At 35.3% G+C, this 15,300-nt stretch overlaps 1 protein-coding gene across 1 annotated transcript in view; it reads right to left on the bottom strand.

The window, feature by feature from the left end:
* LOC106560529 (phosphatidylinositol 3-kinase regulatory subunit gamma) overlaps positions 1-15,300 on the bottom strand; it is a 356,086-nt gene that overhangs the window by 163,103 nt on the left and 177,683 nt on the right. Inside the window, exon 6 of the mRNA XM_045687847.2 lies at positions 10,564-10,765. Coding sequence (XP_045543803.1) covers positions 10,564-10,765 — 202 coding nt within the window. The remainder of the gene's footprint in view (positions 1-10,563; positions 10,766-15,300) is intronic.

Raw genomic sequence — 15,300 nt, 5'->3', positions numbered from 1 at the left:
ACTATATGATCTACTACTATATGATCTACTATATGTTCTACTACTATATGATCTACTATATGTTCTACTACTATATGATCTCCTACTATATGTTCTACTCTATGATCTACAACTATATGATCTACTATATGTTCTACAACTATATGATCTACAACTATATGATCTATTACTATATGTTCTACTACTATATGATCTACTACTATATGATCTACTACTATATGATCTACTAATATATGTTCGACTACCATATGATCTACTACTATATGATCTACTAGTTAATGAACTACTAATTAATGAACTGTATGTTTTACCCTTGTATGATCTACTACTATATGATCTACTATATGTTCCACTACTATATGATCTACTACTATATGATCTACTACTATATGTTCTACAACTATATGATCTACTACTATATGATCTACTATATGTTCTACTACTATATGATGTACTACTATATGTTCTACTATATGATCTACAACTATATGATCTACTATATGTTCTACAACTATATGATCTACAACTATATGATCTATTACTATATGTTCTACTACCATATGATCTACTACTATATGATCTACTATATGATCTACAACTATATGATCTACAACTATTTGATCTATTACTATATGTTCTACTACCATATGATCTACTACTATATGTTCTACTACTATATGACCTACTATATGTTCTACTATATTATCTACTACTATATGATCTACCATATGATCTACTACTATATGATCTACTACTATATGCTCTAATACTATATGATCTACAACTATATGATCTACTATATGTTCTACTACAATATGATCTACTACTATATGATCTACTATATGTTCTACTACTATATGATCTACTACATGATCTACTACTATTTGATCTACTATATGATCTACTACTATATGTTCTACTGCTATATTTTCTAATACTATATGATCTACTACTATATGATCTACTATTTTATGATCTACTACTATATGATCTACTATATGTTCCACTACCATATGATCTACTACTATATGTTCTACTACCATATGATCTACTACTATATGTTCTACTACTATATGATCTACAACTATATGATCTACTACTATATGATCTACTACTATATGATCTACTACTATATGTTCTACAACTATATGATCTACTACTATATGATCTACTATATGTTCTACTACTATATGATCTCCTACTATATGTTCTACTCTATGATCTACAACTATATGATCTACTATATGTTCTACAACTATATGATCTACAACTATATGATCTATTACTATATGTTCTACTACTATATGATCTACTACTACATGATCTACTACTATATGATCTACTAATATATGTTCGACTAGCATATGATCTACTACTATATGATCTACTAGTTAATGAACTACTAATTAATGAACTGTATGTTTTACCCTTGTAGGATCTACTACTATATGATCTACTATATGTTCCACTACTATATGATCTACTATATGATCTACTACTATATGATCTACTATTTTAATATCTATTACTATATGATCTACTATATGTTCTACAACTATATGATCTACTATATTATCTACTACTATATGATCTACAACTATATGATCTACTATTATATGATCTACTATTATATGATCTACTACTATATGTTCTACTACTATATGATCTACTACTATATGATCTACTACTATATGTTCTACAACTATATGATCTACTACTATATGATCTACTATATGTTCTACTACTATATGATCTATTACTATATGTTCTACTACCATATGTTCTACTACCATATGATCTACTACTATATGATCTACTACTATATGATCTACTATATTATCTACTACTATATGATCTACTATATGATCTACTGCTATATGATCTACTACTATATGATCTACTATTATATGATCTACTACTATATGACCTACTATATGTTCTACTACCATATGATCTACTACTATATGATCTACTATTATATGATCTACAACTATATGATCTACTATTATATGATCTACTACTATATGTTCTACTACTATATGATCACTACTATATGATCTACTACTATATGTTCTACAACTATATGTTCTACAACTATATGATCTACTACTATATGATCTACTATATGTTCTACTACTATATAATCTACTATATGTTCTACGACTATATGATCTACAACTATATGATCTATTACTATATGTTCTACTACCATATGTTCTACTACCATATGATCTACTACTATATGATCTACTACTATATGATCTACTATATTATCTACTACTATATGATCTACTATATGATCTACTGCTATATGATCTACTACTATATGATCTACTATTATATGATCTACTACTATATGACCTACTATATGTTCTACTACTATATGATCTCCTACTATATGTTCTACTCTATGATCTACAACTATATGATCTACTATATGTTCTACAACTATATGATCTACAACTATATGATCTATTACTATATGTTCTACTACTATATGATCTACTACTACATGATCTACTACTATATGATCTACTAATATATGTTCGACTAGCATATGATCTACTACTATATGATCTACTAGTTAATGAACTACTAATTAATGAACTGTATGTTTTACCCTTGTAGGATCTACTACTATATGATCTACTATATGTTCCACTACTATATGATCTACTATATGATCTACTACTATATGATCTACTATTTTAATATCTATTACTATATGATCTACTATATGTTCTACAACTATATGATCTACTATATTATCTACTACTATATGATCTACAACTATATGATCTACTATTATATGATCTACTATTATATGATCTACTACTATATGTTCTACTACTATATGATCTACTACTATATGATCTACTACTATATGTTCTACAACTATATGATCTACTACTATATGATCTACTATATGTTCTACTACTATATGATCTATTACTATATGTTCTACTACCATATGTTCTACTACCATATGATCTACTACTATATGATCTACTACTATATGATCTACTATATTATCTACTACTATATGATCTACTATATGATCTACTGCTATATGATCTACTACTATATGATCTACTATTATATGATCTACTACTATATGACCTACTATATGTTCTACTACCATATGATCTACTACTATATGATCTACTATTATATGATCTACAACTATATGATCTACTATTATATGATCTACTACTATATGTTCTACTACTATATGATCACTACTATATGATCTACTACTATATGTTCTACAACTATATGTTCTACAACTATATGATCTACTACTATATGATCTACTATATGTTCTACTACTATATAATCTACTATATGTTCTACTACTATATGATCTATTACTATATGTTCTACTACCATATGATCTACTACTATATGATCTACTATATGATCTACAACTATATGATCTACAACTATATGATCTATTTCTATATGTTCTACTACCATATGATCTACTACTATATGTTCTACTACTATATGATCTACTACTATATTATCTACTACTATATGTTCTACAACTATATGATCTACTACTATATGATCTACTATATGTTCTACTACTATATGATCTACTACTATATGTTCTACTATATGATCTACAACTATATGATCTACTATATGTTCTACAACTATATGATCTACAACTATATGATCTATTACTATATGTTCTACTACCATATGATCTACTACTATATGATCTACTATATGATCTACAACTATATGATCTACAACTATACGATCTATTACTATATGTTCTACTACCATATGATCTACTACTATATGATCTACTATATTATCTACTACTATATGACCTACTATATGTTCTACTACCATATGATCTACTACTATAGTATCTACTACTATATGTTCTACAACTATATGATCTACTACTATATGATCTACTATATGTTCTACTACTATATGATCTACTACTATATGTTCTACTATATGATCTACAACTATATGATCTACTATATGTTCTACAACTATATGATCTACAACTATATGATCTATTACTATATGTTCTACTACCATATGATCTACTACTATATGATCTACTATATGAACTACAACTATATGATCTACAAAATGTTCTACAACTATATGATCTACTATATGATCTACAACTATACGACCTATTACTATATGTTCTACTACCATATGATCTACTACTATATGATCTACTATATGATCTACTATTACATGATCTACTACTATATGACCTACTATATGTTCTACTACCATATGATCTACTACTATATGATCTACTACTATATGATCTACAACTATATGATCTATTACTATATGTTCTACTACCATATGATCTACTACTATATGTTCTACTACTATATGACCTACTATATGTTCTACTATATGTTCTACTACTATATGATCTACTACTATATGATCTACTATATGTTCTACTACTATATGATCTACTACATGATCTACTACTATTTGATCTACTATATGATCTACTACTATATGTTCTACTGCTATATCTTCTAATACTATATGATCTACTACTATATGATCTACTATTTTATGATCTACTACTATATGATCTACTATATGTTCCACTACCATATGATCTACTACTATATGTTCTACTACTATATGATCTACTACTATATGTTCTACTACTATATGATCTACTACTATATGATCTACAACTATATGATCTACTACTATATGATCTACTACTATATGATCTACAACTATATGATCTACTACTATATGATCTACTATATGATCTACTACTATATGATCTACAACTATATGATCTATTACTATATGTTCTACTACTATATGATCTACTACTATATGATCTACTAATATATGTTCGACTACCATATGATCTACTACTATATGATCTACTAGTTAATGAACTACTAATTAATGAACTGTATGTTTTACCCTTGTATGATCTACTACTATATGATCTACTATATGTTCCACTACTATATGATCTACTATATGATCTACTACTATATGATCTACAACTATATGATCTACTATTATATGATCTACTACTATATGTTCTACTACTATATGATCTACTACTATATGATCTACTACTATATGTTCTATTACTATATGTTCTACTACCATATGATCTACTACTATATGATCTACTATATGATCTACAACTATATGATCTACTATATGTTCTACAACTATATGATCTACTATATGATCTACAACTATACGATCTATTACTATATGTTCTACTACCATATGATCTACTACTATATGATCTACTATATTATCTACTACTATATGATCTACTATATGATCTACTGCTATATGATCTACTATTATATGATCTACTACTATATGACCTACTATATGTTCTACTACCATATGATCTACTACTATATGATCTACTACTATATGATCTACTATTATATGATCTACTACTATATGTTATACTACTATATGATCACTACTATATGATCTACTACTATATGTTCCAAAACTATATGATCTACTACTATATGATCTACTATATGTTCTACTACTATATGATCTACAACTATATGATCTATTACTATATGTTCTACTACCATATGATCTACTACTATATGATCTACTATATGATCTACAACTATATGATCTACAACTATATGATCTATTACCTGATGTTCTACTACCATATGATCTACTACTATATGTTCTACTATATGATCTACTACTATACGATGTATTACTATATGTTCTACTACCATATGATCTACTACTATATGATCTACTACTATATGATCTACTATATTATCTACTACTATATGATCTACTATATAATCTACTACTATATGGTCTACTATATGATCTACTATATGTTCTACTACCATATGATCTACTACCATATGATCTACTACTATATGGTCTACTATATGTTCTACTACTATATGATCTACTACTATATGATCTACTATATTATCTACTACTATATGATCTACTACTATATTATCTACTATATGTTCTACTACTATATGGTCTACTATATGACCTACTATATGTTCTACAACTATATGATCTACTACTGTATGATCTACTATATGATCTACAACTATATGATCTATTACTATATGTTCTACTACTATATGATCTACTACTATATTATCTACTATATGTTCTACAACTATATGATCTACTATATGATCCACAACTATACGATCTATTACTGTATGTTCTACTACCATATGATCTACTACTATATGATCTACTACTATATGTTCTACAACTATATGATCTACTACTATATGATCTACTATATATTCTACTACTATATTATCTACTATATGTTCTACTACTATATGGTCTACTATATGACCTAATATATGTTCTACAACTATATGATCTACTACTGTATGATCTACTATATGATCTACAACTATATGATCTATTACTATATGTTCTACTACTATATGATCTACTACTATATGATCTACTACTATATTATCTACTATATGTTCTACAACTATATGATCTACTATATGATCCACAACTATACGATCTATTACTGTATGTTCTACTACCATATGATCTACTACTATATGATCTACTACTATATGTTCTACAACTATATGATCTACTACTATATGATCTACTATATATTCTACTACTATATGATCTACTACTATATGTTCTACTACTATATGATCTACTATATGATCTACTACTATATGATCTACTATTTTAATATCTATTACTATATGATCTACTATATGTTCTACAACTATATGATCTACTATATGATCTACTACTACATGATCTACTATGATATGATCTACCATATGATTTACTACTATATGATCTACTACTATATGATCTACTATATGTTCTACTACTATATGATCTACTACTATATGTTATACTACTATATGATCTACTATTATATGATCTACTACTATATGACCTACTATATGTTCTACTACCATATGATCTACTACTATATGATCTACTACTATATTATCTACTATATGTTCTACTACTATATGGTCTACTATATTAACTACTATATGATCTACTACTATATGTTCTACTACTATATGATTTACTACTATATGCTAGTCCTGTGTGGCTCAGTTGATACAGCATGGTGCTTGCAACGCCAGGTTTGTGGGTTCGATTCCCATGGGGGACCAGTACGGAGAACAAATGTATGAAATTTATGCATTCACTACTGTAAGTCTCTCTGGATAAGAGCGTCTGCTAAATGACTAAAAATGTAAAAAATGTTTAAAAAAAAGATCTACTACCATATGATATACTCTATGATCTGCGTTGTTTGGTTTTGGAAGTACTTGGCAGAGTTCTCTGCCTGGCATGGCGCTAAATGTTTAAGAAGACCCTTCTCCCTGCCCTGCCGTTTCTCTCTTTGGTCTAATCCACTGAGCTTACGTCTGAGTCCCAAATGAGAGTACGCAGTGCATTACTTTTGAACTACGGGCCCTGGTAAAAAGTAGTGCACTACATAGGGATTATTGTGCCATTTGGGTTACATCCTATGTTAGAAAGGTCAGACAAACAGACTCAGGTTGGCCTCCCTCCATCTGTTTCTCTGGTGGTTATGGCTGGGGGGCTGGAGCACCATGGGTCAAGTTTTCATAAAAAACCTGACAGAGCGACGGACCAGAGAGAGCAATGCATTCTGGGACAGCCCAGCACGCTCACTCCTTCTGGTGACGTCAGAGGCGAGCGACAGAGCGAGTGGAAGAGGCTACGCAAATATCACGAGTTCTGACTCATTGACTGTAATCTCCTATTCCAGATTTCTTTGTAAACAGAAGCCAGAAACGGACATTCCTGTGTGATACAGAGCAATTCGGAGAGCAATTCTCCCGGTGAGCTTTGGCAGTGTACGCAAAGCACAAACAGCATACTCAACATGCTAATGCTTTCCCACTGGACAAAAACTGTTTGAATTAATGTTGTTTCCACATCCATTACAACCGAAACAATATCCGTGATGACGTTGAATCAACGTGGAAAACTGATTGGATTTGCAAAAAGTAATTTAGTATTTTTTTCACCCAACTTTTAAATCCAAAGACATGGTGACATTTTTTGTAGTAGAACATTTTTTGTAAATCCAAACTATACGTTGAACTGACACCTGTGCCCAGTGGGTTGCTTGTCTGTTTGAGCGTACAGTTTACAATGACAGGATGTTAACATTAGCACCAAGCTAAATATTCCTGCAGGATTTTCCCTATAGTGAATGGAGCTTTATCAGTTCAGGAAGTGTACTATTCTTCTGCTTCTAAAATAGATTTGAGAGTGTACATGAACAGGATAGGATGTAACACTATCAACTGATCACTATCAATAACAACAGCAACATAATAACTTCAATGAAGCTGCTGGCTAGCAGGGTTTTATCTCTAAGATACAGGGTAACATGCCTTGTTTACATGTTCATTAGCTGACGGTCAGTATATATACTGCTCAAAAAAATAAAGGGAACACTTAAACAACACATCCTAGATCTGAATGAAAGAAATAATCTTATTAAATACTTTTTTATTTACATAGTTGAATGTGCTGACAACAAAATCACACTAAAATAATCAATGGAAATCCAATTTATCAACCCATGGAGGTCAGGATTTGGAGTCACACTCAAAATTAAAGTGGAAAACCACACTACAGGCTGATGCAACTTTGATGTAATGTCCTTAAAACAAGTCAAAATGAGGCTCAGTAGTGTGTGTGGCCTCCACGTGCCTGTATGACCTCCCTACAACGCCTGGGCATGCTCCTGATGAGGTGGCGGATGGTCTCCTGAGGGATCTCCTCCCAGACCTGGACTAAAGCATCCGCCAACTCCTGGACAGTCTGTGGTGCAATGTGGCGTTGGTGGATGGAGCGAGACATGATTTCCCAGATGTGCTCAATTGGATTCAGGTCTGGGGAATGGGTGGGCCAGTCCATAGCATCAATGCCTTCCTCTTGCAGGAACTGCTGACACACTCCAGCCACATGAGGTCTAGCATTGTCTTGCATTAGGAGGAACCCAGGGCCAACCACAAAAGCATATGGGCTCACAAGGGGTCTGAGGATCTCATCTCGGTACCTAATGGCAGTCAGGCTACCTCTGGCGAGCACATGGAGGGCTGTGCGGCCCCCCAAAGAAATGTCAGGAGACAGGCCAGTACAGTCAGGAGGATGTTGCAGGCAGCAGAACGTTCTCCACGGCGTCTCCAGACTCTGTCACGTCTGTCACGTGCTCAGTGTGAACCTGCTTTCATCTGTGAAGAGCACAGGGCGCCAGTGGCGAATTTGCCAATCTTGGTGTTCTCTGGCAAATGCCAAACTGTAAGCACAACCCCCACCTGTGGACGTCAGGCCCTCATACCACCCTCATGGAGTCTGTTTCTGACCGTTTGAGCAGACACATGCACATTTGTGGCCTGCTGGAGGTCATTTTGCAGGGCTCTGGCAGTGCTTCTCCTGCTCCTCCTTGCACAAAGGCGGAGGTAGCGGTCCTGCTGCTGGGTTGTTGCCCTCCTACGGCCTCCTCCACGTCTCCTGATGTACTGGCCTGTCTCCTGGTTGCGCCTCCATGCTTTGGACACTACGCTGACAGACACAGCAAACCTTCTTGCCACAGCTCGCATTGATGTGCCATCCTGGATGAGCTGCACTACCTGAGCCACTTGTGTGGGTTGTAGACTCCGTCTCATGCTACCACTAGAGTGAAAGCACCGCCAGCATTCTAAAGTGACCAAAACATCAGTCAGGAAGCATAGGAACTGAGAAGTGGTCTGTGGTCCCCACCTGCAGAACCACTCCTTTATTGGGGGTGTCTTGCTAATTGCCTATAATTTCCACCTGTTGTCTATTCCATTTGCACAACAGCATGTGAAATTTATTGTCAATCAGTGTTGCTTCCTAAGTGGACAGTTTGATTTCACAGAAGTGTGATTGACTTGGAGTTACATTGTGTTGTTTAAGTGTTCCCTTTATTTTTTTGAGCAGTGTATATCTGAGAATGTCAGTATGTATCTGAGAATGTCAGTATATATATCTGAGAATGTCAGTATATGTATCTGAGAATGTCAGTATATATATATCTGAGAATGTCAGTATATATATATCTGAGAATGTCAGTATATATATATCTGAGAATGTCAGTATATATATATATCTGAGAATGTCAGTATATATATATCGGAGAATGTCAGTATATATATCGGAGAATGTCAGTATATATATCGGAGAATGTCAGTATATATATCGGAGAATGTCAGTATATATATCTGTGAATGTCAGTATATATCTGTGAATGTCAGTATATAGTATATCTGAGAATGTCAGTATACAGTATATATCTGAGAATATAGCATGCATAAGACCCATGCTTGATATGTTTCCTATACCTGTTGGATATACCTGGAACACAAAAAGATTTTCAAAGGGTTCTCCTATGGGGAGGGCCGAATAACCCTTTTAGGTTCTAGATAGCACCTTTTTTCTAAGAGTGTAGCCAGCACCACACCACTTCACCAATGCACCAATCAGTCTTACCAGAAGTGGGAGTGTTTGAAGATGGCCTCACTGAAGGTCTGGCCTAGAAGCCTGGGGCTGGCCTGGTTCTGAGCCCCACTCTGGGCCACCCTGACCAAGTGTCTGGTGAGGTGCACCAGGAGCTGGTGGTTGGCCTGGGGGACGCTGGGGGACTCTAGGATCTTCTTCAGCTTCTCGCCACACTCCTCCACGCTCTGAGTCTCTGGAATAGGAAGACAGGGAGAGGGGGAATGAGTACAAGTGTGAATTGTGTGTGTGTGTGTGTGTGTGTGTGTGTATGTATGTATGTGTGTGTGTGTGTGTGTGTGTGTGTGTGTGTGTGTGTGTGTGTGTGTGTGTGTGTGTGTGTGTGTGTGTGTGTGTGTGTGTGTGTGTGTGTGTGTGTGTGTGTGTGTGTGTGTGTTGGGACAGAGAGCCAGGCACTAATAACAGAAGACACCTACAGTGCCTTCAGAAAGTATTCAGACCCCTTGACTTTCTCCAAGTGTTACAGCCTGAATTCAAAATTGATTAAATACATTTATTTTCTCCCCCATCTACACACAATAACCCATAATGACAAAGTGAAAACATGTTTTTAGACATTTGCAAATTTATTGAAAATGAAATACAGGAATATCTCATTTACATACAGTGCATTCGGAAAGTATTCAGACCTTTTTACTTTTTCCACATTTTGTTACGTTACAGCTGTATTCAAAAATGTACTACATTTCCCCCTACACACAATATCCCACAATGATGAAGCAAACATGTTTTTTTTTTTTTTTTTTTTATGTATAAATTAAAAAAAAACGGAAATATTACATTTACACAAGTATTCAGACCCTTTACTCAGTACTTTGTTGAAACACCTTTTGCAGCGATTACAGCCTCGAGTCTCCTTGGGTACGACACTACAAGTTTGGCACACCTGTATTTGGGGAGTTTGTCCCATTCTACTCTGCAGGGCCACTCAAGGACATTCAGAGACTTGTCCCGAAGGCCCTCCTGCGTTGTCTTGGCTGTGTGCTTAGGGTTGTTGTCCTGTTGGAAGGTGAACCTTCACCCCAGTCTGAGGTCTTGAGTGCTCTGGAGCAGGTTTTCATGAAGAATCTCTGTACTTTGCTCCATTCATCTTTGCCTCGATCCTGACTAGTCTCCCAGTCCCTGCTGCTGAAAAACATCCCCACAGCACGATGCTGCCACCACCATGCTTCACCTTAGGGATGGTGCCAGGTTTCCTCCAGATGTGACGCTTGGCAATCAGGCCAAAGAGTTCAATCTTGGTTTCATCAGCCCAGAGAATCTTGTTTCTCATGGTCTGAGAGTCTTTAGGTGCTTTTTGGCAAACTCCAAGCGGGCTGTCATGTGCCTTTTACTGAGGAGTGGCTTCCGTCTGGCCACTCTACCATAAAGGCCTGATTGGTAGAGTGCTGCAGAGATGGTTGTCCTTCTGGAAGGTTCTCCCATCTTCACAGAGGAACTCTGGAGCTCTGTCAGTGTGACCATCAGGTTCTTGGTCCCTGACCAAGGCCATTCTCCCCCGATTGCTCAGTTTGGCCGGGCGACCAGCTCTAGGAAGAGTCTTGGTGGTTCCAAACTTCTTCCATTTAAGAATGATGGAGGCCACTGTGTTCTTGGGGACCTTCAATGCTACAGCCATTTTTTGGTACCCTTCCCAGGATCTGTGCCTCGACACAATCCTGTCTCGGAGCTCAACGGACAATTCCTTCGACCTCATGGCTTGGTTTTTGCTCTGACATGCATTGTCAACTGTGGAACCTTATATAGACAGGTGTGTGCCTTTCCAAATCATGTCCAATCAAATGGATTTACCACAGTTGGATTCGAATCAAGTTGTAGAAACATCTTAAGGATGATCAATGGAAACAGAATGCACATGAGCTAAATTTCAAGTCTCAGAGCAAAGGGTCTGAATAGTATTTAAATAAGGTATTTCTGTTTTAATTTGTAATAAATTAGCTGAAATTCTAAAAAGCTGTTTACGGTTTGTCATTATGGGGTATTTTGTGTATATTGATGAGAATAATATTTTTTTTAATCCAATTTAAAATAAGGTTGTAACGTAACAAAATGTGGAAAAAGTCAAGGGGTCTGAAGAATTTCCGAATGCACTGTAAGTATCAGTGATTCTAACATAACACTTTGTTCTCAGGAAATACAATTATTTTCTTTGCCACATTTTTTGCAGTTCTACTTTAGTGCCTTATTGCAAATAGGATGCATGTTTTAGAATATTTGTATTCTGTACAGGCTTCCTTCTTTTCACTGTCATTTAGGTTAGTATTGTGGAGTAACTACAATGTTGTTGATCCATCCTCAGTTTTCTCCTATCACGGCCATTAAATTCTGTAACTGTTTTAAAGTCCCCATTGGCCTCATAGTGAAATCCCTGAGCGGTTTCCTTCCTCTCCGTCTACTGAGTTAGGATGGACACCTGTATCTTTGTAGTGACTGGCTGTATTGATACACCATCCAAAGTGAAATTAAGAACTTCACTATGCTCAAAGGGATACTCAATGTCTGCTTCTTTTTTTTACCCATCTACCAATAGGTGTCCTTCTTTGTGAGGCATTAGGAAACCTCCCTGGTCATTGTTGTTGAATCTGTGTTTGAAATTCACTGCTCGACTGAGGGATCTTACATATACACTGTCATAGGCGTCGTAAGGATAGGACCAAGGCGCAGCGGGTAAAGTGCTCATCTTCTTAATTTATTAGAAATAACACTTAAACAAAAGAAACAAAAGACGAAACAGTCCCATAAGGTGCACAGACTATACAGGAAATAACCACCCACAAAACACAAGTGAAACAAACCTCAACTAAATATGGCCTCCAATTAGAGACAACCAGCTGCGTCTAATTGGGGTCCTACCAAAAACCCAACATAGAAATAGAAAACTAGATTTAAACATAGAAATAGAAAACATAGAACCTAAACCAAAAACACCAAAACACACAAAACAAACACCCCCTGCCACGCCCTGACCAAACTACAATGACAAATAACCCCTTTTACTGGTCAGTACATGACATACACGGCATTCGGAAACTATTCAGACCCCTTCCCTTTTTCCACATTTTGTTACGTTACAGCCTTATTCTAAAATGGATGAAATAAATACAAATCCTCATCAATCTACTCCCAATACCCCATAACGACAAAATGAAAACAGGTTTTTGGAAATGTCCATGCAACTTATGTGACTTGTTAAGCACATTTTCACTCCTGAACTTATTTAGGCTTGCCATAACAAAGGGATTGAATAATTATGGACACAAGACATTTCGGCTTTACATTTTTTATTAATTTGTAAAAAATGATTGGGTATTGTGTGTAGGCCAGTGACACAAAATCTCAATTTAAAACATTTTCAATTCAGGCTCTAACACAACAAAATGTGGAAGAAGTCAAGGGGTGTAAACACTTTCTGAAGGTCTACTCAGTTATTTGAATATTTGACAGATATACTGGGAGATTTGAATTCAGAATTATAGCCTCCCCAACAGCAGCACTGCTGTCTCAAATGGCAATCTGTTGTAGTCACCCATCCATGCCGTTAGCTTTGATGGGACAGCATATATATGGGATAACAGTTATAAACGCTGTATCTCTGTGTCTCTGGATGGCCTGGGATCAGATCAGCCTCAGCTCCTTCGTGTGTTCTCACAGCTCAGACAATGTTGTTGTTTAGAGAGGAGAAGGTATAATGATGCTCTCACCAAAAGGCCTTCCCTTCACTCTGCAAACAAGACTCAACATATGTACCTCTGCAATACTCTGCTGTCTAGGCAACTAAGGGTTCTCTCTGTGGAAGATCACATAGCCACTACGTATTGCACATGCACTTCTGCGCTCTGCTTAACAATGAGTGAACTGGAGTGTACTGGAGTGTACTGGAGTGAGTGTACTGGAGTGAGTGTACTGTAGTGTACTGGAGTGTACTGTAGTGTACTGGAGTGAGTGTACTGTAGTGTACTGGAGTGTACTGGAGTGAGTGTACTGGAGTGAGTGTACTGTAGTGTACTGGAGTGAGTGTACTGGAGTGTACTGTAGTGAATGTACTGTGGTGTACGAGTGTACTGAGTGTACTGTAGTGACTGTACTGTAGTGTACTGGAGTGTACTGGAGTGTACTGTAGTGAGTGTAATGTAGTGTACTGGAGTGTACTGTAGTTTACTGTACTGAGTATAGTGTACTGTAGTGTACTGAGTGTACTGTACTGTACTGAGTGTACTGTACTGTACTGTACTATACTGTCGTGTACTGGAGTTTATTGGAGTTTATTGGAGTGTACTGTAGTGTACTGGAGTGTACTGCAGTGTACTGCAGTGAGTGTACTATACTGTATTGAGTGTACTGTAGTGTACAGAGTGTACTGTGTTTTGTGTCCAGCCTTGATTTGATTCTGCTACTAAGGAGAAACACCCCTGTCTTCTATTGGAAACTGCCTTTTTATATTTATTATAGGTACTAAAATATAATGCAGCTAGCTTTCTTCATTCACGTACTGTACACGAAAGAAGCAGAATGTGATCCATATTGACCTATTATAGTGGTGCATTTGGACTTCGCAAAGATTTGTATTTTTTTACCCGTGTTTGTGATCGATCCTAAGTCAAAGTGCTCTGGACTTAAACAACCACCAGGAGGATGTTCTCAGTAAATCTGTCAATCCTGACTAATGGTGTGTTCTGTAGCTAAGAGTGGAAGAGTGTTTGTGTTGAGCCT

Source organism: Salmo salar, chromosome 10 (assembly GCF_965601325.2).
Source record: "Salmo salar chromosome 10, fSalSal1, whole genome shotgun sequence".
NCBI lineage: Eukaryota > Metazoa > Chordata > Actinopteri > Salmoniformes > Salmonidae > Salmo > Salmo salar.
Note: the sequence above shows the minus strand (reverse complement) of the source record. Positions and strands in the feature narration are given on the sequence as shown.